General features: G+C 36.5%; 5 protein-coding genes across 8 annotated transcripts; 2 read left to right on the top strand and 3 right to left on the bottom strand.

Moving 5' to 3' along the window:
* Positions 1 to 1,824: 1,824 nt before the first annotated feature.
* LOC125576380 (vacuolar iron transporter homolog 2-like) lies at positions 1,825 to 2,998 on the bottom strand. The gene has a single exon (XM_048736323.1). The coding sequence runs from the start codon at positions 2,657 to 2,659 to the stop codon at positions 2,075 to 2,077; it is 585 nt and encodes a 194-aa protein (XP_048592280.1). The 5' UTR covers positions 2,660 to 2,998; the 3' UTR covers positions 1,825 to 2,074.
* A 5,658-nt stretch (positions 2,999 to 8,656) lies between these two features.
* On the top strand, positions 8,657 to 10,654 carry LOC106421646 (indole glucosinolate O-methyltransferase 5). Its single transcript, XM_048736321.1, has 3 exons — positions 8,657 to 9,307; positions 9,605 to 9,977; positions 10,263 to 10,654. Exons 1-3 carry the CDS (start codon positions 8,868 to 8,870, stop codon positions 10,560 to 10,562), a joined length of 1,113 nt encoding a protein of 370 aa, XP_048592278.1. The 5' UTR covers positions 8,657 to 8,867; the 3' UTR covers positions 10,563 to 10,654.
* Positions 10,655 to 10,816: 162 nt separating this feature from the next.
* On the bottom strand, positions 10,817 to 11,763 carry LOC106354649 (glutamic acid-rich protein-like). Its single transcript, XM_048736322.1, has 2 exons — positions 11,496 to 11,763; positions 10,817 to 11,415 (listed from the first exon to the last, which is right to left on the bottom strand). The coding sequence occupies exons 1-2, from the start codon at positions 11,644 to 11,646 to the stop codon at positions 10,829 to 10,831; spliced, it is 738 nt and encodes a 245-aa protein (XP_048592279.1). The 5' UTR covers positions 11,647 to 11,763; the 3' UTR covers positions 10,817 to 10,828.
* A 710-nt stretch (positions 11,764 to 12,473) lies between these two features.
* Positions 12,474 to 13,843, top strand: LOC106354653 (thioredoxin Y1, chloroplastic-like). Its single transcript, XM_013794648.3, has 4 exons — positions 12,474 to 12,751; positions 13,146 to 13,234; positions 13,305 to 13,482; positions 13,569 to 13,843. The coding sequence occupies exons 1-4, from the start codon at positions 12,566 to 12,568 to the stop codon at positions 13,632 to 13,634; spliced, it is 519 nt and encodes a 172-aa protein (XP_013650102.2). The 5' UTR covers positions 12,474 to 12,565; the 3' UTR covers positions 13,635 to 13,843.
* Positions 13,844 to 14,177: 334 nt separating this feature from the next.
* Positions 14,178 to 21,607, bottom strand: LOC106354651. Of its 4 annotated transcripts, none has more exons than XM_048736320.1 (11): positions 21,175 to 21,607; positions 19,609 to 21,067; positions 18,733 to 19,515; positions 17,922 to 18,635; positions 15,689 to 17,833; positions 15,529 to 15,594; positions 15,311 to 15,406; positions 15,094 to 15,165; positions 14,832 to 15,002; positions 14,689 to 14,748; positions 14,178 to 14,605 (listed from the first exon to the last, which is right to left on the bottom strand). In XM_048736320.1, exons 1-11 carry the CDS (start codon positions 21,289 to 21,291, stop codon positions 14,352 to 14,354), a joined length of 5,937 nt encoding a protein of 1,978 aa, XP_048592277.1. In that variant the 5' UTR covers positions 21,292 to 21,607; the 3' UTR covers positions 14,178 to 14,351. The 4 variants fall into 4 exon arrangements, with proteins under 4 accessions (XP_048592277.1, XP_048592276.1, XP_048592275.1 ...); XM_048736319.1 differs by having other exon boundaries at positions 15,529 to 15,597; positions 19,609 to 21,064; XM_048736318.1 differs by having other exon boundaries at positions 15,529 to 15,597; positions 15,689 to 17,830; positions 21,175 to 21,606.
* Between the last annotated feature and the right edge of the window lie 292 nt (positions 21,608 to 21,899).

Below are 21,899 nucleotides of genomic sequence, written 5' to 3'. Positions count from 1 at the left end.
TAGGATTATTGTTTGAATCCATAGGAAACGATTTCATACAAAGAAGAAGATGATGAAGAGAGATTGAGTTCACAATCTCGGGTTTAAATGGTAGTAGTTGTAGTTAATTCTTAGCTAATAACCATTACCTACTTCCATCAACTCAGACACTTATTGCAGACATTAGAGTGTTTTGTTAAAGCTTACAATATCATTTAAGTCTAAGTTTTGTTGGTTAGCTTTCACATCTTCGTTTAGCTTTCATATCACTTTATAGTTTTGTGGGTTAAACCATGAAACTAGTTAACTCAAACCAAACAGATACACGAGAAGAGAAAGACCAAATCAAAAGCTAACTAAACTATTCAACTAACCGCTAACTAAACTATTCAACTCAATTCAAGCATTGGCTATTTGAAAACACATATGACTAACCTTTTACTTTCGATAAAGGCTTGTTTGTTGTTGCTTAGCCGGTTTAACTCTCGGCCTGACTATCCGCAACTTCAATCCTCAGAAACAAAACAAAAGAGAATCTTAAGCTTCCAATTTTCTGAAGAACCTAAACGAAGCCATAAACAAGATCGACTTCCTATTTTCTTAAGAATCTAACCGTAAACAATGTATATGATTGATTAAAACGCTTAACCCATACCAACAAACCTAAACCGATGAGAACGATAAACGAAGGAGACGAGGAGACGAGGAGAGAAAAGATCAGAGACAAAATTTTGTTAAGAATCTAACCGTAAACAATGGATAAGATCGATTAAAACGCTTGACCCATACCTACAAACCTAATCGATGAGAACGCTAAACGAAGGAGACGAGGAGACGAGGAGAGAAAATAGCAGAGACAAAACATCGGTCATACCTTCAAGGGTGATACAGAAGATCGGTGAGGAGGAGATAAAAGATCGATTCACGGTGTGCTTCGGTCGGAAATCGAACGGAACTGGCTTCTCCCCTTCGTCGCCGTTTCTGGATTCGAGAGACAGAGAGATAGATCGCAAACCCTACGAAATGGGGAAAAGAAAAACCCGTGTTCCCTTTCTTTTTTTCGACCAATAGAGACTTGCCACGTCGACCAGCACTTCCATTAAGCACAGCTCTTCGACAAGCCCTCCCAAACTGCTCTTAGCCCACTTTTGGATTAAATCCAAATATATTAAGCCCAAGCACACCCCATGTGCTCCCCCTTTGAAGATGGCCTAAGGAAGGAAGGAAGCTTCCTTTTGTTTACGGCACCAATATACAGTATATATATCTTTTGGGATGTATAAAAGCATGTGGAAACTGGAAAGCATGAATAGAGATAATATACATCAGATTTTATAAATTGTATACGACAACAATTGTAAAGTATCTCTCTTTTCTTACTTTATGAATGTTGTCAAGATCATTGATAAGTTATGATGCTATGAGTGATCGATCGATCTATTGAACTCTGGTCCATTGCTTTACTGTATCTAATATGAACCTTTATACTACTTGTTCTTTTCCAAGGATTTCTGTTTATATATCATCTAAACATTTAACAAATTAAAAAACTTAATGTATATTTTTCTTTAACTGCTCCAAGAAAGAAAAAAACAGCATATGGTATGATCCTACTATTTACCTAAAATTAATGTCTAAAATATATGATATGATCCAATACTATTTCATATCTTGTTAGGAGTGGCCACAACTTATATATGACCAAGAGATTAATACTTTTTATATTTAAACTTGTTAAATCATGTCAACTGTTTCTATTGGCATCTCTTATAGACAAACCACAACTTATTCTTCCATAAAATCACAAATTCACAATCATAGCTATATTATCAGCACAGAGACAAAAAAAAAAAAAGATTATATTATCAGCAAAACGATTATTGTTTCCGATTTAGCGTAAACGTTTGCATTATTACTACAGAAACTTCCTATCAAAGTTGCCGGAAATAAAACGAACCGCGCCATCGTAATAGTTTACAACATCCACTGGTCTCTCAAACACTATGATCATCAAATCTAAGTATTACATCTGTAATAAAACTAAAAACACACTGTCACGTTTCATGATCTCATCAATAGATTATTTACGAACCATTCAAAGTCCATATAACCCAATAAGCTTAGTTAACCCAAAGGTAACAGCCATAGCAAGCCACCCTCCAAACAAAACCCTAGCCGAAGACCTAACCGCTGGTGCCTTCCCTAGCGCCGCTCCTAACCACCCAAACCCCACAAGCGCCACGGTAACCGCAGTCACGACCGCTATGATCCTCACTCTATACTCCTTCACAAACGCAGCCGCCAAAAGCGGCACAATCGCACCCGCGGAAAACGCAAGCGCAGACGCAGCTGCTGCTTGTAGTGGACTAGGAAGCTTCTCCTTCTCCACTTCACCACTCTCTCTCTCCATCTGAGCTAGCTCTATGTCGTACTGAGAGTAAACGGAGACGAACTCTCCTATCGCCATGCTACAAGCTCCGGCCACCATTCCGGCGAAACCCGAGAGAATCATAGCCTTGACGTCATGCTTCACGGCGCCAACGCCCATCATCAACGACGCGGTGGAGACAAGACCGTCGTTGGCTCCCAGCACCGCGGCACGTAGCCATTGAGCGCGTTTGGAGTAGTCAAAGGTTGCTGTTGATTCCTTCTCTATGTCCATGTTACGACCTTGATCCATTTTTTTCAATATTCTTTTGGTGTTTTTTTTTTTTTTGAGCTAGAGAGTCGTGTAAGTGTGGAGAACACACGCCCAGGCTTATTCTATTTATGGAGGTTTTGGAGTATACTTTTTGCCTTGGTGGAGACAATATGTGGAGCATCACCACTAAATGTTTTTTTTTTGTTGTTGGTACTAATTTATGATATTGGAAAGAAAATAATGTACTAAACGGCACTAAGTTAGGGTTAATCAGATATAAAATTACAATCATGTTTATAGAAGAGCAGCAATTATAGACATGTTTTTTTGGGGTTGATGTAGTAATCTGAGACATTGATATTTTCTTCCTCTAATTATATTTCAATTTGATCGTGTATTCGTGTAGATTAGATACAATCATACATGATACATATACTATCGCTTCGTGTCTATATTAGAAAGAAAAAATGACATGATAGTATAATGACATAAACTAAATCAGTTTGCATGGATCTTCTAGTTAACTTTTGACCCTTCCTATGCTATGTATGATATATATATATATATAATATACTACGATAAGCGAAGTTATGAGCCCTAACTATGAACAATACGATAAGCGAATTAGCTGCAGTAGCATACGTTTTGATAATTTATTTAAAAAAAAATTAGACGATGGAATAACAATTTTTAATATAAATTCGCTCGATCGAATTCAAGAAGGTAAGTTGGTCGTCCGCGTACGAACAACAGAGAAAAAAAAAAGATAGCATTATCGTTGAAGAATTAAGTACAAAGGACAAAACATATAACTACAAATAAAATGAAATGGGAAGCCATAAAGAAAGGTGATGTGAAAGCCACATTCATGAATGTTTTCTCACCATTTTGCATAGTTAAGATAGAAATCCTAAGTGAGGCCAAAAGAGGCAGTTACATAAGAAGATGTTGTGTCATCTTCATAAGCAAAGGCATGCATGTCTTCTAGGGAAAAAGAAAAACATACTTAAATAAAGGAAAAAAGGAAATTTCAAGTTGATTATTTGCATTTGCTGTTCGCAATCTTTAACCCATTTATGTTGAGCATATTTATTCATCAACTTTTATCCATTACCTACTGATTTTTAAAAAAAATACTATTATCATATTTTCATATGGTAGTGGATTAGTACATCAACGAGATGAACCCATCAGCTAAGTATATGTTGAGATAATATAGGGATCATGAGAGTGTATGCAAACATATAGTAATTAAAGAGAGTCAACATATACAGATTATAGAATTTTCTCATCTTTATTATCATACTCATCAAATCAGTTTTTGGGGGTTAAAATTCTTTCTTTTTAGATTCTCATCATTTGTTTTTGGTAGTTTTGTATACCTTTTTATAAAGAAAGGAATCAAAAAGGAGAAAATAAGGGAAGATGTATACCTAAGCAGTCACACTGTTTCCATACAGTTTGATTTTAGTAATGTTTGACCAAAAGTTATCAATAATTGTAGATTTTTGTAGTAGTGTTTGACCAAAAGTTATTAAAAATTGAAAGGATTTATCAAAATATTATATATTGGCACAGAAATGGTTTATTCTTGGACTTTTTTATAGAAGTTTCAGAGTTGGAAACTAATGTATTTAAATTCAACCAAAATATACACGAAATACAGTTAATTTACTTTTGTTTTTGTTTTAACAAGTTACAATAGAAGCTTTAAGAAACTAACAAAATGAAAATCAGTATATAATACCACTACATAAACAAAGAAAAAATTGAGAGAATAACACCATTACGTATAGAACTAGCTAGCCCTTACTAGTGAAAATCCATATTAGATCGAACGAGGATATCGAATATAAAACAGTAAAATCCAACTATTAAATAATCAAATACGAATCAGATGTTTATTCACGGTACCAATTCTTAGAGCATCTCCAATGTAAAACTCTATTTTTTCTCTAAAATGGAGTAAAAGTGAATATAGATTAAAAATGTTTCAATCATACTCCATAATGGAGTGATGAATAAATAAAAAAATTAATTAATGGAGTAAATTCTATTGTAGAGTGATATGAAGTTTGAAGCATTCTTTACTTCATATTCACTTTTACTTTATATTAGAGGAAAAAATAGAGTGAGGATAAAAATGCCCTTAGATCCCTGAAGATCAAAATAAGCAATTATATCCGTTTGAAAGTGAAAACCCCTGTTAACAAATAGATAGTGAACATATGTAAGTAGGGTTTCGTTATATATAAAGCAATAAACGGAATGGATTGGTGAATTGGAAAGCATTGCGAAGATTAGAGTGAGATAAAATAGTGGAAAGAGGTTGATCAATAAAGAAAAGAGGAAGAGTGTGGTTTCCACACGAAGAGCACCATCCTTCACCATCATCACCCACGCATCACAACACTTGTACATACACCACCACTCGATTCATCTCATTTTAATGTTGTCTCTAACTAATTTAAAATTATATTATTAATTTAAAATTTTAGATGTACATATATATATATACTATATATATCACGCAATGAACATGTATACGTACTCGCCTACGTACATATAATCACGTTGTCACAACGACTGACATTGCTAAATAACTCGAATGTCGCGTGAAACACCGTAGACATATGAGATCCTACATTGTTTTCATACGAAGCACTTTTGTTTTTGTATATATATAAAAACTTTCTTTTCTATTGAGTAATAACTTGTTGTACACACATTTTACAGAATTGTTTAAGGCAAAAAAATTATGAAAGAACAAAACAGAACATGATAAGTAACAGGAGAACATAGCGATAGCAAACAATCTCAAATAGTCATGACTTATGAGTTCGTATTCGGGTTGACACTGATCCAACAATTTTTTTGTAACATAAGATATAGAATTGTTCGACGAGGGTATACAATCTTCGTTCTTTAAGCTAGCTAGGATTGTGTTTTTTCATCTTACCTATGAAATAGATCTTACTCTACTTTTTTTTTCATTCATGTTTCGTCTTCCCAAAAGTACCTTTACAACAACGCTGAAAATGTAAAAAGAAGAAAATGAAAGATGATACAAGATTTAGTGAAAGAAAAAATTCATGTGAAAATATTATATAGAAATGCATGCTGGTTTATATATATCAAATTGTTACAGTTAAATTATGTATATAAATTGAAAGAATGACGAATTTTGGATTGCTCACAAATAAAGTAGAGTTGTTATTGGTAAAGAAAAACGAGTGAATATCTATAGATATCAGGAAAACAGTTTTACAATGAATTTATAGCGTAGCTTTTAATTAAAAAATATATATCAAAGCGAGTACATATTCTCACATACTTGTGTGTGTGTGTTTTTTTTTTGTTCAACACATACTTGTGTGTTTATAATCATGATTTTATGAAATTATGTTTCCCTAATTATAAATATCAACTATATTTTTCTTTTGCAAATTTATTAAAATTAACTATATTGTTACCGTAATTAACTATATTGCAAATTTCGTTTTAAAAATCAATGTATCCATTCATTTAGTAGCCGTGGAAGCTTTGTATGTGTGTTAGTATACCATCTGATTGAGAAAAAAGTTTTAACTTTATTTTTCTTTCCAAATTATAACCAAATAATAGGAAGAAGAATTCGATATGGAACAAAACCTGTAGTGGAGGTTCAAGATTTGACGGTTCATGCTTTCCATTTCAAGGCTTTATACAATTATACTAATGTACCGAATACGTGTCTCGTTTTGTCTTCCAATATAACGAAAAAAAGAAAAATATTCTCCGTTTGATCAAAAAAAAAAAATTCTCTTATCTTTTGCATATTATTCAAATAAATAAAATAAGAAAAGGAAGAAAAAGCTTAACTAAAAGAAACTATTTATTTATATCTACTTCTGGAGGCCCAACATGATCAGAAGCTTGAAACACAAGAAGTTCAGCACAGCCTCTGATTTCTTGTCGTCTGAGCCAAGACGTTGTGGACTGTTTTTATGGGCCAATAAATCAGATAGAAACTGAATTATAATGGGTTTCAATACATAGGCTCATTTGCTCCAATTGGAAGATGTAAACTACTAGGCTCATTTTCTCCATTTGGAAGATGTAAACTATTCATTTATTCAAGATCGTCTTTATGTTAATTTGATGAGTTGTGTTCAAGTGCCACAATACGTTTTATCTAATTGTGTTGAATCAAAATGTTCTCATTTGGCTAGACACTGACCTAGTAGACCCATAGCTCGTTAGCTCATACATTTAAACACGTACGAAACTCAGGATTTATAGAAATCAGATATCAAAAAGCATTCTTTTTTTTTTTTGGAAACACAAAAACATTCAAAAGATATTTTATATTACCATGCTCTACTATTTAGAATCTTAGATATTTTAACCAAACAGTGAAAAAGAAACACTGGCTTAGATCTAGATCGGTTTATGCAGAAAAGAATTATGTTTGATTGGTGTATGTCTGGAAGGACAAATGTTTCTTTTATTAAGTTAATTTTCTTTTGAAACTATTATTATGTTTAAAGTTATTACACAAGAGTGTTATGTATATACTATGTATATTATATGTAAGATTTAAAAAAAAACGATCAGATAAAAGAAAAATGCCTCCGTATTTAGCTGTATACCAACACAATTTCCAAGATCATAAACAGATATTCAGATCTACATCCATTATAGTAATGTAATTAATTAGTGGATGCAGACTTGGCCCACGTCCATCTAATAGGTACGAATTTATAAGATTATCATCGCTGATTGATTAGCTGCTAACTTGTATTATTACATAATGTAAATATTTCGAAGATGTAAACTGGGGTTGTTCAACCACCCAAATCTTTGTTGTTCATTAACACAAAATTCAAATTTAAATATACGCTTTGGAAAAAATACCATATCAAATCTTTGTTGTACACCAATTAGAATAATGGAATTATTGGAGGCAGACTATAACTATTATAACGTAAATATTTTAAGATGTATTGTAATCTCTCTAAGCACCAGCGAATAGTGATTAGCTTTAATACACTTTACAACTTATGATACACCAGTGTAAGATATAATTATGGGTTTCAAGATTAGTCTAGGTTATGGGTTTGGGGCCTTTGACCTAAGATAAACCGGGTAATCAAAGGAGCTGATAATTACATTCTTACGTTTCTAAATATTTTGGATATAAACCAAAATTATCGTAACAACTAACATGTGTGCATAAATAGTAGAATGGAAAATAGTTTACAAGGCAAATGATCCCTGAACACGATCAAGATCATGACAATCTTGTGAAGAGATTCTAGTTCATAATAATAAAAGATAAATTAGTAGTTCATCAGAAGTCAGTGTCCACTGGATTTGGATCTATGCATGCTCACCTACCATTCTCCATATTTTTCCCCGTTTCCTCACATTTTTCACAATTTAAACCTTTTTAAGCAATTCCACCTAACAAATTTAGTAATTTGTGTAACTTAATAATTTCAGCCTATTCAACCAAATAATAATGCCAATTCAGCTTATTACATTATTTAGAATATCTTTTAAATTCAGCTTATTACATGTTTAACAAAAACTATTCAGCCAAAAGTTATGACCTTTTTTTTTGGTAAAAAACAAGGTTAACGACCATTGATAGCTCCTTGCTTATGTTTCTGCGTGTTTAACGTGGTTGCTTGCTTTGAGGAATATATTTTTTTAATCGACAGTCCCACCGTCACTTGGGGCCTGGTGTTTTGGAACGTCCTCGATCAGGGACGGCTCCAACAATTTACTACATTCATTTTTAAAAAGACCATTTAAATTAAAGGTATTTACATAAAATCTATATTAATTATTGAAGAAAAACAAAAAAATAGTGCGGACCACATGCCACACGTGAACTTCATCTGCGTCCCCCCCCCCCCCCCCCCACCTCAGTGATGTGATTGCCAACTATTTTAGGCTAATATTCAAAATAACTACTCTTCGGCCATCCATAGTGGACCGTCAAGCAAACAAAACAAGATAAATAATGCTTAATTTTTTTATGCATAAGAAGATCACCCCCTTCTCTTTTTTATTTTATGTTAGTTTTACATCAAAATAATTACAATTAAATTATCATAGACATCGATGATGAGGTTTAATCAATTATTCGCCTATAAAAGGAAGCACAAAGAGTCAAAGATGCATCCAGAGAAAACATATACTCTTCTCTTTCTTTTCATCTTAGAACACTAGCTTCACCGAGGAGAAAGCAAAATCAATAATGGGACACCTTTTAGACCCTAAAAGCATGAATGAGATTAATGGAGATGATGAGACCGAGCTTGGTTTGAGGGCAGTGAGGCTAGCCAATTACATTACCTTCCCCATGGTTTTCAAAGCCGCCATTGAGCTCGGTGTCATCGACGCTCTCTACTTAGCTGCTCGTGATGACGTCAATGGATCTGGATCGTTCCTCAAACCGTCCGAGATAGCTACTCGGCTTCCCACACCGCCTAGTAACCCTGAAGCACCAGTTTTGTTGGACCGTATGCTTCGTTTACTCGCCAGTTACTCAATGGTCAAGTGCCAGATAGTAGACGGTGAGAGGGTGTACAAAGCTGAGCCTATTTGTAAGTATTTCTTGAGATACAATATTGAAGAAATGGGGACACTTGCTTCTCAGTTCATCCTTGAACTTGATAGTGTCTTCCTCAACACATGGTAATAATTACTTTCTTGATTTATTTACAGTTTCTGTATATTCTCTTTATTTCATACTATAAGTTGTTGAAGGTTTTTTTTTCTAAATATAAGTTATTTTCACATTTCATGCAGTTTTTTATTTATTGGATATTGTATGACCAACCAAATTATGCTGTTTTTTATTTATTAAAATATATCTAGTCTATATCTTAAATTAAAAATTTAAAGTGTAATATAACTTTATTACATGTAAAATAATTTACGTTATGAAAACATAGGGAGTATAATTTACAAAAATGGTTTATTCTTTTACAGGGCACAGTTGAAAGATGTGGTGCTAGAAGGAGGAGATGCATTTGCTCGTGCCAATGGTGGGTTGAAGCTCTTTGACTACATGGGCACAGATGAAAGACTAAGCAAACTTTTTAACCGGACTGGATTCAGCGTTGGAGTTATGCAGAAGTTTCTTGAAGTTTATAAAGGCTTCGAAGGAATCAATGTGTTGGTTGATGTAGGAGGAGGAGTTGGAAACACACTAGGTTTCGTTACTTCAAAGTATCCAAACATTAAGGGTATTAATTTTGATCTAACTTGTGCTTTGGCACAAGCACCTTCTTATCCTAATGTGGAGCATGTGGCTGGAGATATGTTTGTAGAAATCCCAAGAGGAGATGCTATCATCTTGAAAGTAAGACACAGCCACAAACACTTACTCTTATCTAATATGTTAATACTTCTCAAGTTTTTTTATCCTTTATACTTACTTCATATGTTAATCCTGTCTAGTGTGCTAATACTTCTTAAGGTGTTTTATTATTTATACTTACTTCATATATTACTCTTGTCTAATATGTTAATACTTCTCAGGTGTTTTTTTTTCTTTATTCTTACTTCATATGTTACTCTTGTCTAATATGTTAATACTTCTCAGGTGTTTTATTCTTTGTATTTACTAACTTCATATATTTTACAGCGTATGCTTCATGATTGGAATGATGAAGACTGTGCAAAGATTCTCAAGAACTGCTGGAAGGCATTACCGGAGAATGGGAAAGTGATAATCATGGAGCTAGTTATTCCAGATGAGGCAGAGAGTAAAGATGTGCAGGCCAACATTGCATTTGATATGGATTTGTTGATGCTCACACAACTCTCTGGAGGAAAAGAGAGAACAAAAGCTGAATATGAAGCTATGGCTGCTAATTCAGGTTTTGCAAGTTGCAAATTTGTGTGCCCTGCATATCATTTATGGGTCATTGAGTTCTCTAAATAGGCTTAAAGGTTGTTAAGCTGCTTCCTCTCTTGTGTTCTAAATAGAGGCTGTAATGTCTCATGGTAATAAAATTTTTATGGATCTTGAGTTCACATTTCAATTGAATTTTTGAATAAATGAAAAAGATGATATTGCATGTGTTTTGGTAAGAACTTGTAACATCTATATAAGTGACATAAACAATGTTGATCTTCCTTGTTCCTCACGCTTCTCTTCACCTAAAAAACAAGAAGAACCCTAAACCTAAAGACCCCTAAGGAGTAGTCTCATTTTCTTTTGGATTGAATCAATTGAATAATGAAAACAATGATTGACATAAGCAGAGTAGATCCTGCAACACATGGAAAACACAACTTCTTTCTTTTCTTCCTTTTTGGTTTACTATCTTTCTCTTCGGTTTCTTCTCTATCTTCCTCATGATCCCTTGTTTCTTGTTCCTGCACTATCTCTTCTTCTTCCTCTTCCATCTTTGGCTCTTCTGCTTCTTCCTCAGGTTCTTTCTCCTCTTTGATTTCTTCTTCTAGCTCTGTTTTTTCCTCTGTTTTTTCCTCTGTTTTTTCCTCTGTTTTCTCTGCTTCTTCCACTTCCTCAATCTTCAAACCGGTTATTCCCTTAACTTTCTTGGGAAATGTAACTGTCAAAGTCCCGTCTTCTTCATCAAACCTAGCTTTGATCTTGTCAAGATTGACTATATCTGGAATCCGAAACACTTTCTTGAACTCCTTAATCTCACGTTCCTTTCTCCACTTCACCCACTTGACCAAAACCATTTCTTCAACTTGTTTCCTTCCTCTTATAGTAAGCATATCCCCTTCTTTGTTGATCTCAGTGTCAATACCTTCCTTCTTGAATCCTGCATTCAGTTTTCAGTTTTAATCTCTCTCAAAAAAATGTGCATGAAACTTTCAATATAGATTTATATGATGAGGAAACCTTTTAGGTGAAGAGTGAGGATGAATACAGAATCGGTTTCTCTAGAATGCCAGAGCTGACCAAAAGAATCTCTGGAAACCTTGAAATCTGTAGAGGAAGAGACATCGTTGTCTCTTGCCCTAGTGATCTTCAGACCTAATTCGAGCTCCATTTTCTTAACCTGTGCTGCTTCTTCTTTAGCAGCATCTGTTTTTTAATTAGGTTATTACATAAGTATCTTTGAAGAGCCCCCACACAAGAATATATTCGTTACTTCTTCTTCAGGAAACTAAAACAATGACCAATGCATATACCCTTACATTGCATTGTTGTTAAGAACACTTCCACGATAAGCGAAGACCATACATTGCATTGTGGTTGTAAGAGAAGCCAAGTCCTTCAGGTTTGTGTTCATACCACAAAATAAAATAAAAGAAATTCTATAGGATAACCATTTTTAAGTTTTTGTCACAAAAATAGCTTTCAATAAAAAAAATTACCAAAATAAGTTTTATTAAAGGGTAAAAATACATTTTTACTAACCTAGACTTAGGGTTTAGAGTTAAGGGATGAGATTTTGAAAATAAAATTTCAAAATTTTAAAAATAAAAATTAAATATTAAAAATTTCAAAATAAAAAATAGCTATTTTGATCTTTTTTTTTGGGTTATTTTTGTGACAAAAACTTAAAAATGGTTATTTGAGAGAATTTTCCAAGACTTTAGTCTATATCTTTTTTTTAAACTAATAATCCTGAATGTTAAATAAAAAATAATTATTAGCAAAATAGTTGATGAAAACAAATTTATAGAGATTTTTACAGTATGTGTATGTTACATGCATGTGATGACTGACGAGCAAGTTACCGTATATGAATTATTTAATTGGGTTTGGGTTGAGAGAAGATGTTCTATGCGTGTTTGTATTTATGTGGGCCATCAGGCCCAAAACAAATAATAAAATACAATAAATACACCGTGCACTCGACCGTAGTGGATCACCAACTCTTTCTACTACCTTCTGTGACTTTCCTTCACACATTCTTTGGACAAAACCCAAATAGCATTTCATACCTTCTCGAGATCGTTTCAATGGCGGCTACTTCTCTCTCACCATCTACAATCCTATCTCTGAATAGGAAAGGCTCGTCTACTGTTTCCGCTTTCACTCCGCGCTCTATCTCCGCCGTCAAATTCCAGTTCCCACTTCGCCGGATTCGAACCGGAGACTTAAACCTTTCCTCGCTATCTTCATCAACTCGATCCACTCCTCGCCCTGTAAACTACCTTCTTGTGTTTCTTAACCTTGTTTAAAACAGTTTAGGTTCTGTCTGAAAACTAAACTTAATTTTATTACATGAACTAGTTTATTGAAAGTACGTGTTAAGGGTTAGTCTATAAGGATGTGAATGGCCTTAAAGTTGATTCCTTTATGTACTTCTCGGTTTAGTTTCGAGCTAATTGACGAACCAATGTCGTGTTAAAACAGTTTAGGTTCTGTCTGTATGATGATCTTAGTGGAAACTGTACTTAAATTTACTACATGAACTAGTTTATTGAAGAATACGTGTTAAGGGTTAGTCTATAAGGCTTTGGATGTGCTTAAAGTTGATTCCTTTATCTACTTCTCGGTTTAGCTTTGAGCTCATTATGTCGTGTAATTACTATACAGATTGAAGCAAAGAAGCAGACGTACAACTCGTTTGATGATCTCCTTGTGAACTCTGACAAGCCTGTTCTTGTCGACTTCTACGCGACCTGGTGAGTTTTGTTTTCTCTGACTAGTGTTAGTTGTGGTTTGGGATGCAATGTAGCCTGTTTATTGTGGCAGGTGTGGTCCCTGTCAGTTCATGGTTCCGATTCTCAGTGAAGTGAGTGAAACATTGAAAGACAAGATCCAGGTGGTGAAGATTGATACTGAGAAGTATCCGAGTATTGCTAATAAATACAAGATCGAGGCGCTTCCTACGCTTATCTTATTCAAAGATGGGGAGCCTTGTGACCGATTTGTATGATGAGTTTCCTTCACTTCTTAAATGTCTTTTGTTTTTTTTCGTTTTTACTTAAAGCTCACAAGAAGCTTATGGCTTTTCAGGAGGGTGCTTTGGCGGCGAATCAACTTGTTCAATGGATTGAAGATTCTCTTGAAGTGAAGACTTAGTTATGGATCATGATCTCTTTCATTTGTTGGTATGTTGTTTTTTCTAATGTCCCTGACTTGCGCAGGGCTTAGGGGTTAGCCATGTTCTCGTGTAGTAGTTCATCGATTTGACAAGGATAAAAGATTGTCTGGATTTGAGAAAAAAATGAAATTTATGTATGCCAGATTTGAAAAACCTTGTTGTGAGTAAACGTATCCTTTATTCTCAAGCAATAGTAACAGAGGAGAGGAGCTATATCTCAGCGTCCCTCTCCAAGTGTAACCTGAATCATAGAGCAGTGTTGGAGCCGCATCAGCGAGGCCCAGCGGTAACCTGTTTCTTCATCAAGCCTGAGATGGTACACAAGGCTTATGGAAGGAGAAGGTGTGCACCCATGGTTGTTTCGTCACAGTGAATTGTGAAGTGAAGTGAATAATTATTAATAGCTGACCAGTCTTTAAAAACAGAATAGACTCTGGGATATGTTTTTATCTGACCTTTGTTTACAATATACAACTAATTATTTTTATTTTTTTTTGAAACACATACAACTAATTATTTTAATGGTAACTTTTGTTGCACAATAAATCAAAAGCCAGAGTGGTTTTTAATTATTTGAAAACACACAGGCAAATAAAACAAGTTTGAAAGGTTTACTAGACGTACATGTCACAAAGCAAATAAAGGAAGTTTGAGACAAACCATAAACGTGCATGAGTTATGCAAATTCTGTCTTTCTAGTTCTTACTCAAGTCTTGGAGCGGCTGTCTCTTCGATGTCCTTGGAGCTGTTACGTTAAGATTATCCACAATCTTTGAGTTTGGTGCATTCTCTTTCATGTCATGCCTTTTAGGCTTCGCTTGTGTTCTGTAAATCAAGACTTGTTCTCTTCTTACTTGCTTCTCAGATGATTCACCAATGTTTTCAGATGACTCATTAAAGGTCTCTGGAGTATCTTCTCTCTTCAGCATTTCATCATCTGCAGATATTTCTAAAAGATAACGAGGAAAATGATTCTAATGGTTAGTCATTGTTTTAGCTACTTAAGAGTGGCAAGATCTGTAGAAATCTAACCTTCTTGGTTCTTGTTTTTCTGAAGAGTGGATTCATCAGGAGCCAGAAAGATGTCTTTCTCTGTGAGATTGAATTGAATTAGTCAAGAGTATCCAAACATATTTAACACCTGGAAATTGCTTAGACGTTGAAACGAAATTTACCAAATGCAGTATCAACAGGATCAGCTACTTCAGAATTGTAACATAAGTACTCATCCTCTGTTACAGCTAAGACGCATGTCTTTCCAGAGACATCAGACCCACCTGAAGAGTCCATGTTCTTCATGTTCCTTGTTACTTTTGCTTCTATGAGGTCGTCTGCTTTGCTGTTGTCTATAAATGATTGGAAATAATTGAGCGATCTATAAATTATCAATGTCTCAAGAACAAATGAAAAAATGGGAGTGTTAAATGTGCTAACTACCTGTTACTGCTAGTTCCTCCTCCAGTGCGTCATTTATATGGTTCTGAATATCCATGAAAGGGGTAGATTTTTCTGCATTTCAAGGATGAGAAAGAGATAAATGTATTTTAACTCAACAGATAGAACTACATAAGTATACCAACTTAAAGAATAGGGAAACTTATGATTAGGCCACATGATCTCTACTTCATATTAAAAAATTGTAGAAGTTTCTCACCTGACACCATGGAGCAGGTTCCAGTAACTTCAGGTTGGCTGGAAATTTCACCAATTGTCTCGGAATCACTTTGAGTGTTCTTAGTTAACTTTGCATCTATGAGATCGTCAACATCATTATAGTCAACGAATGATTGGAAATATTTTAACTATCATGCACTTTTATGTGCCTCTAAAGTGTGTGATGCTGAAAAATAAGAGTGTTAATGTGGTAGTTACCTGTTACTGCCAGTTCCTCCACTGCATCATGTATCTGATTCTGAATGTCTGTGGAAGGGCCAGATTCTTCTGCATCGTAGGGAAAAAGAAAGAACATTCATGAGCATAATAGCTTTAGGCTATACTAAATCCATGAGAATTTAAAGAAAAGTTTTCTCACCAGACACCAACGAACAGGTTCCAGCAACTTCTATGTGGTTGGAAATTTCACCAATTGTCTCGGAATTACCTTCAGCTGGTAAGGAAAGAACGTAGGAGCTGAAGGAAACATTTCTTTCTGCATCTATGATAGTGTCAGCCCCCATAGTATGGCATGCGTCGACATGTGGAGAATTCCCTCTGCTTTGCTTTGATGACCCTTGTATGGCATCTAGACCTGCAACATTTTCTGCCTGAGAAGCTTTTGGCATAAACTCTGCACCTGCAGATACTTTCCCGGCACTGAACTCATGGCTATAAGAAACTTTGGATGCGATACTACCACTTGAAACAACAATAGTGTTTTCTCTGAAATCTGGAGCTGCAACTTGACATTCCCGAACCACACTGTCGTCCTTCAAAATAACTTTGGGAGAAGAAGCATGATGGCTTTGATACTTGGCTGAGCCAGACTTGCCATTATCAAGACGGTCCTGAGTAGACTCTCCCAAAAGTAAACGAGTCTCGAGCCTAGTGAAGAAGGCAGACTCGTCCTTGAACTCCACTTCCTTTCGTTCTTGCTTTCCAGCAGTGTGTGGTCCAGTGTTTCCTAGATGGTGTCGCCTCTCTGGAGAAATGAAAAAAGAAGACTCTTCGCAAGTGGCTGCTGTATTATGTTTTATCTTTCCATCTTGTCCAGACTCTTCGTTTGTGGAAATGTTAGATTCACCCAACAATTCCACATCCTTGTTTTCTTCTCCATCTGGCTCAAAGGCTCCCATAATAGAGTGGCTTTCAGGAGCAGTAAGAACATCGGACATATCATGAGACTTAGCATTTACGATGGCGGCAGTGAAGTTGTCACAGTCAGCTTGCGATTCCAAAGCATTGTTTTCTTCACTTTTTGCAGCTTCTTCCAGTTCAGACTCTTCCGGGAATGGATGTCTTTCTGGGATACTGGGAACAGCAGACTCATCACGAAACTCTGCAGGCGCCTTTTCTGCTTTCTTTTGTTCAGAGTCTCCATATAACAGTTGTCCCTCCAGGCTACCTGACTTGTCATCATTATTAATTCCTAGCCATCCTGCTTCGCCTAGTTCAGGGTCTGCTAAAGGTAGATCTTTGTGCATCTCAGTGGATAATCCAGCTTCCTCATAGAACTGTGCATCCATCTGGAGTTCATCTTCTCTAGCTTTATCTTTTCCAGAATCCCCAAAAAGCTCATGTCTCTCCTCCAGACCAGTGAAATCAACTGATTCTTCATATAACTCCATAGTTATGTTTCCTTCACTATTCTCTGCTCCATCATGTTTATCCGGTCCAGCGCAAGTGCCGGATTCAAAATGGAGCTCAACCGTCCTTTTTTCTTCATTCCTTTCGGTTCTTTCTTCTTTGAAGTCTCCTACCCTGGAATGTCTCAGTGGGCTTGCGGTAATGTTAGACTCGTCATGAAGCTCAACTACTATTCTTTCTCCTTCATTAAAAGCTTCATTTGCGCTGGTATTGAGAACATCAGATTCATCCGGAAAGTCTCTGGCTGTATGTTCCCCTTCCTTTCCCACATCATCTAGCCAAGAATCACCCAGCAGTAAAAGTTTTTCAGGAGTTGTGAAAACAACAGCATGAGACTCTACTGCTTCATCATTGTGCTGGGTCACTATATCAGCTTCACAGATCTTTCCACTTTCGCTGTGTTGCTCCATTAACATCAAGTTCCTCTCGGGAGTAGTGAATAGAGACGACCTCTCAAGTACGTTGCTAGCAGCCTTTTGTATTGGTATAGGTTGGGATAAAGCTTTCATTTCCTCTTCCTCCAAACACTCTGAAACGTTCTCTTCCTTATGTGAAAGGGAAGCAAAGTCAGTTGAAAACGATCCACTTAGCTCCAACGCATTTGGTTTACAACCTCTCGCACTAGAAATTGTTTGCACAGATTTCATTAGACTCTCATCCTCGTCGAGTGTCTCCCGGTGCACACAATGACCAGGGCTAATACGACCAACCTTACAGATGTCTGCTTGTTCTTCTGCATTGATATTCTCAGAGTTGTATTCAGAGAAGTTTCCATATAGCTTTGCTGATTGTTTTTCCTTCTCCAAGGAACCTCTACCATCATCTTTGCTTGAAAGACTCTTGCTCGAACATTCAGCTGAATTTTCCAGGACTGCTGTGATTAAGCGTCAGAAAGAAACCAGATTAGAATAAAGTTGACCATAAAAGCAAAAAAATTACAAAAAATGAAAAAGAGGACATACCATCTGTTTCTGCAAATTTAGCTACAAAGCTCTGCACAGATTTAGAAACCTCCTCGGTTTTAATAGCTTCCTCAGCAATAACTGCTGAAACAATATCCTTACCAAGGATATGTCCAGTAGGCACACTTAGCTCGGATTCAGGGTTGCTCACTGCTATCTGTACTAAAGAACGAGGAGGTGGAGTGGTTTCCACAAATAGCTCAGATGGTGATGATGCTTTCTTTTTCTCCTTCTCTGTCTCAGCCACCAGAACTATGTCTAGCTCTCGTTTCTCTTCACGTTCTTCATCCCTAAGTTCATGATTCAACTCTTGAGTGTTTCCCACTGGTGAAATATCAACTGAAAAATTCTCAGACATCATGAGAGTTTCTGCAGTTTTGGTCACGAATGTAGAAGGCGACTCCTCAGCCATTCCTTGTGGATTCTCTCTTAGGCATTCTGAACTCACTATCTTCATTTTCTTGGAAGAGCTTCTAATTTCCACATTAGGTCCCCCTGCTTCTTCTGGCACCAATTGAGTGTACGTATCCAAAAGTTTCTCTGGCGTCAGATTTGCACTCTTACAACCGTCCTTACTAATCTCCACTTCTTCTGAGCTGCTCTTCTCAGTGTTGCATTCAGAAAAGTTTACATGCAAATTTTCTGCTTGGACATCCTTCTCCAAGAAACCTTTCTCTTCCTCTTTGCAACCTTCAGCTGAGTTTCCCAGGATTGCTGTAAATAAATATCAGAAAGAGACGCATATTAGAAACGAATTAGATAGCAAAACTGTAATAGAACAATATAAATCAGATGAACTAAGAGTACATACCTTCTACTTTTGATATCTTAGCAACAGCGTTGCCCTCCTTAAGCTCAGATGTAGGGGTTAAAATAAGGGTTTCCTCCTCATTGCCAGTAGGCACGCCTAGATCGGCTTCCGGGTTGCTCATTGCTAATTGTACTGAAGCAGGAGACAAAGTAGCTTCCACAGATAGAGAACAGCTACTGATGCGGTTATCTAGGCAGGTTTTCACTTCTGAGCGCTCAGTAAGAAATTCAGAGAGTGATGATGTTTCCCCTTTGTCTTTCTTAGTCATTGCTTGCTCATGTTTCTCTCCACGTCCTTCTTCCAAAACTTCAGAATTCAACTCGTGACTGTTTCTCACCGCTGACGTCTCACCTGAAACTGTCCGTGTAGAATCCAAAACATTCTCAGAAATCACAGCAGGTTCTGTAGCTTTGGTTTCAGATGTAGAAGCTGAGTCCTCAGCCATTTCTTGTGGCTTATCTTTTACGAATTCTTGAATCACTATCTTCTTCACTTTCTGGGAAGAGCTTCTAGCTTCCACATTAGGCCGCTCTGCTTCTTCTGGCTCTAACTGAGAGTACTCACCCAAAAGTTTTTCTGGTATTAGATTTACACAGTGAGCAACACTCAGACCACCGATCTTACTAATCTCCATTTCTTCTTCTGCACTGCTACTCTCAGTATTGCATTCAGAAACGTTCCCATGCAAATTTTCTGCTTGTACATCATTCTCCAAGGAACCTTTCTCATCATCTTTGCCTGAGTGAATCTCTTTCCAACGTTCAGTTGAGTTTTCCAGACTTTCTGTGATTAAATTAAACATAAGAGGAAAGCACATATTAGAAAATGATTAGTTACCCATAAACGTGGAAAAAAATCATATCAAAACGTATATACCTTCAACGTTTGCTAACTTAGCTATACAGCTATTCTCCTTAAGCTCAGATTCAGGAGAGTAAATAAGGGTTTTGTCCTTTGTTTTGGTACTATCCTCTGCTATAACTGTTGAAGCAATATCCTGGACAATGATATGGCCAGTAGGGACGTGTAGCTTATCTTTTGGGCTGCTTAGAGAGCGTGGTGATACTTCCTCTTTGTCCTCCTCCATCACGGGCATAGAAACTGTCTCTCGCTCAAGTTTCTCTTCACATTCTCCTTCCACAGATTCACAATTTATCTCTCGATTGTTTGACCTTTGAGAACTATCAACTGATTTATCCAGTGTAGGATCGAGAACCTTCTCAACAGATTCTGCAGCTTTGGTTTTGGAGGAAGAAGGAGAGTCCTCAATTATTATTATTCCTTGAGGCTTATCCTCGATGCATTTTTGATTCTTGGAAGAGCCTCCAGCTTTAACATCAGCTCCACAAGCTTCTTCTTGCTCAAAGTGAGCGAACTCATTCAAAGTCTTCTTAGGCGTTAGATTGCTTTGGTTTGATGCAGCTCCACTGTCCACCTCTGGCTCTCCTGATCTGCCCCGTTTCATATTTCTAGTAACTCTTTTCGATTTGACAAGATTCTCATCCGTCTTCTTATCAACTAGATTCCCTTTAACTACTCTTGAAGCCTTAACTGAATCATTCTTTGCTTGACCTACTAATGTCTTCTCCACACTAGCTTGAAGTCTCACTGACCTTCTCTGATCCTGACCACTGGTCTGCTCATTCACAAACCGCATAGACCGCCTACGCACCATTTCAACTTTAGAATCACCACCCTTCCTATGTTGTTCTCCCGTTTCCCTTTCTTCTTCTTTGTTAGCCACGTCTACAAGCCCTTTTGACCGCTTAGCCGCAGGTAATAAAGTCACCGACTTTGACATCCCACCTTCCTCAGATGATTTCTCAGTTTTAGCAGCCAGTCGCCTGGACCGTCTCCCACCCTGGACATCTCTATCTTCAACCCGTTCTGGAGCATTCAAATCATTATCTTCACCCTCTTCTTGAGTACTACTACCACCAGAGCCACTTCGCTTTGACCGCTTAGCAGCAGGTAATAAAGCTACCGCCTTAGATGTCCCACCTTCCACGCATGCTTTCTCAATTCTAGCCGCCAGTCTCGTGGACCGTCTCTCATCCTGAATATCTCCATCTCCAGGTAATAAACTATCATCTTGAACACTACCAACAGAACTTATCGAGTTTGACACATCATCTCCATCATCACCTATCCCCTTAGACACACTTCGCTTCGACCGCCTTAGCTCTATACCTCCACCAAGCTGAGGAGCTTTACGCGTTCTAACACTCTTCTTCACAGAACGAGTGAATTCGAAAACTTGATTATCAGTCTCGGGACTGAATCTTACTTTCTTAGCTTTTCTACTAGCGACTACCTCCTCCTCCTCCTCCTCCTTCTATACATTAAATAAACACCCAAAACAAAATCAATCAACCTCTATATTGTTCGATCCTAACACAAATCACGAGAACCAATCAATTACTGTGGATCGGGTGCGATCACCTGGAAAATAAGAGAAGCGAGTCGATTAGCCATCTCGATGTTCTTGAGATTCGCAGGGATCCCATGCTTTTTACATAGGATTTGTAGATTTTTCCGATTCATTCCGTGAAAATCCATCTATGATGTGATGATTGCTTACACCATAATCTGATCAGAGAGAGTTGAGAGATTTGAAGCTAACAAGAGAAGCAAGCGTCTTTAGTATTTTTTTTTTTTTTTGTAGGTCATTAGCGTCTCTATAACACAACTGGTGTAGTGTGGCGGGATGAAAATGTTTTAAATTTGAATTTTGGGAAACCACGCTCCTTGAATAGTTAGATCCACGCGCTCTACTAGGTTGCGCGAGTAGGAGAAATAACTTACCCATGTAGGCTGCATTTGGGCCGCGAAATAAGGCCCATCTTAAGTTTTTACCGGTTCCTCTATATCATTCACAACTGTTTTTTTTTTTTTTTTACGATTTACATGTCAGGTTTTTATCGGTTGTTTTTAGTCAATGTTGTATACGATTAAAACAAAATAAATGAACATACATGAGTATGAGTAGTGAAATAATGTAGTGGATAAGGTAAAAGATGTGTATATAACATAAAGAACTAACAAGCATATGCATAATTCTTGTCTGAACGAAATAACATTTATCTTTTAAGAATTTATATAGATTATTATTCCTCAAAGATACAATGATCAGAGAAGAATATAGGTTGAATTAGATTAATCCATCA

The sequence above is a fragment of the Brassica napus genome, chromosome A7 (assembly GCF_020379485.1).
Source record: "Brassica napus cultivar Da-Ae chromosome A7, Da-Ae, whole genome shotgun sequence".
Lineage (NCBI taxonomy): Eukaryota > Viridiplantae > Streptophyta > Magnoliopsida > Brassicales > Brassicaceae > Brassica > Brassica napus.
This window is presented reverse-complemented; position numbering and strand designations above follow the sequence as displayed.

Coding starts and splice junctions, on each gene's coding strand:
- LOC106354653 (XM_013794648.3), top strand. CDS start 12,566: ATGGCGGCTACTTCTCTCTCACCATCTACAATCCTATCTCTGAATAGG. Junction 12,752..13,145: donor CTCGATCCACTCCTCGCCCT/GTAAACTACCTT, acceptor ATTACTATACAG/ATTGAAGCAAAGAAGCAGAC. Junction 13,483..13,568: donor GGGAGCCTTGTGACCGATTT/GTATGATGAGTT, acceptor ATGGCTTTTCAG/GAGGGTGCTTTGGCGGCGAA.
- LOC106354649 (XM_048736322.1), bottom strand. CDS start 11,646: ATGGAGCTCGAATTAGGTCTGAAGATCACTAGGGCAAGAGACAACGAT. Junction 11,416..11,495: donor CCTCACTCTTCACCTAAAAG/GTTTCCTCATCA, acceptor AACTGAATGCAG/GATTCAAGAAGGAAGGTATT.
- LOC106421646 (XM_048736321.1), top strand. CDS start 8,868: ATGGGACACCTTTTAGACCCTAAAAGCATGAATGAGATTAATGGAGAT. Junction 9,308..9,604: donor AGTGTCTTCCTCAACACATG/GTAATAATTACT, acceptor ATTCTTTTACAG/GGCACAGTTGAAAGATGTGG. Junction 9,978..10,262: donor GAGATGCTATCATCTTGAAA/GTAAGACACAGC, acceptor TATATTTTACAG/CGTATGCTTCATGATTGGAA.
- LOC106354651 (XM_048736317.1), bottom strand. CDS start 21,291: ATGGATTTTCACGGAATGAATCGGAAAAATCTACAAATCCTATGTAAA. Junction 15,166..15,310: donor AACCTGCTCCATGGTGTCAG/GTGAGAAACTTC, acceptor CTTGAAATGCAG/AAAAATCTACCCCTTTCATG. Junction 14,749..14,831: donor TCCTGTTGATACTGCATTTG/GTAAATTTCGTT, acceptor TCAATCTCACAG/AGAAAGACATCTTTCTGGCT.
- LOC125576380 (XM_048736323.1), bottom strand. CDS start 2,659: ATGGATCAAGGTCGTAACATGGACATAGAGAAGGAATCAACAGCAACC.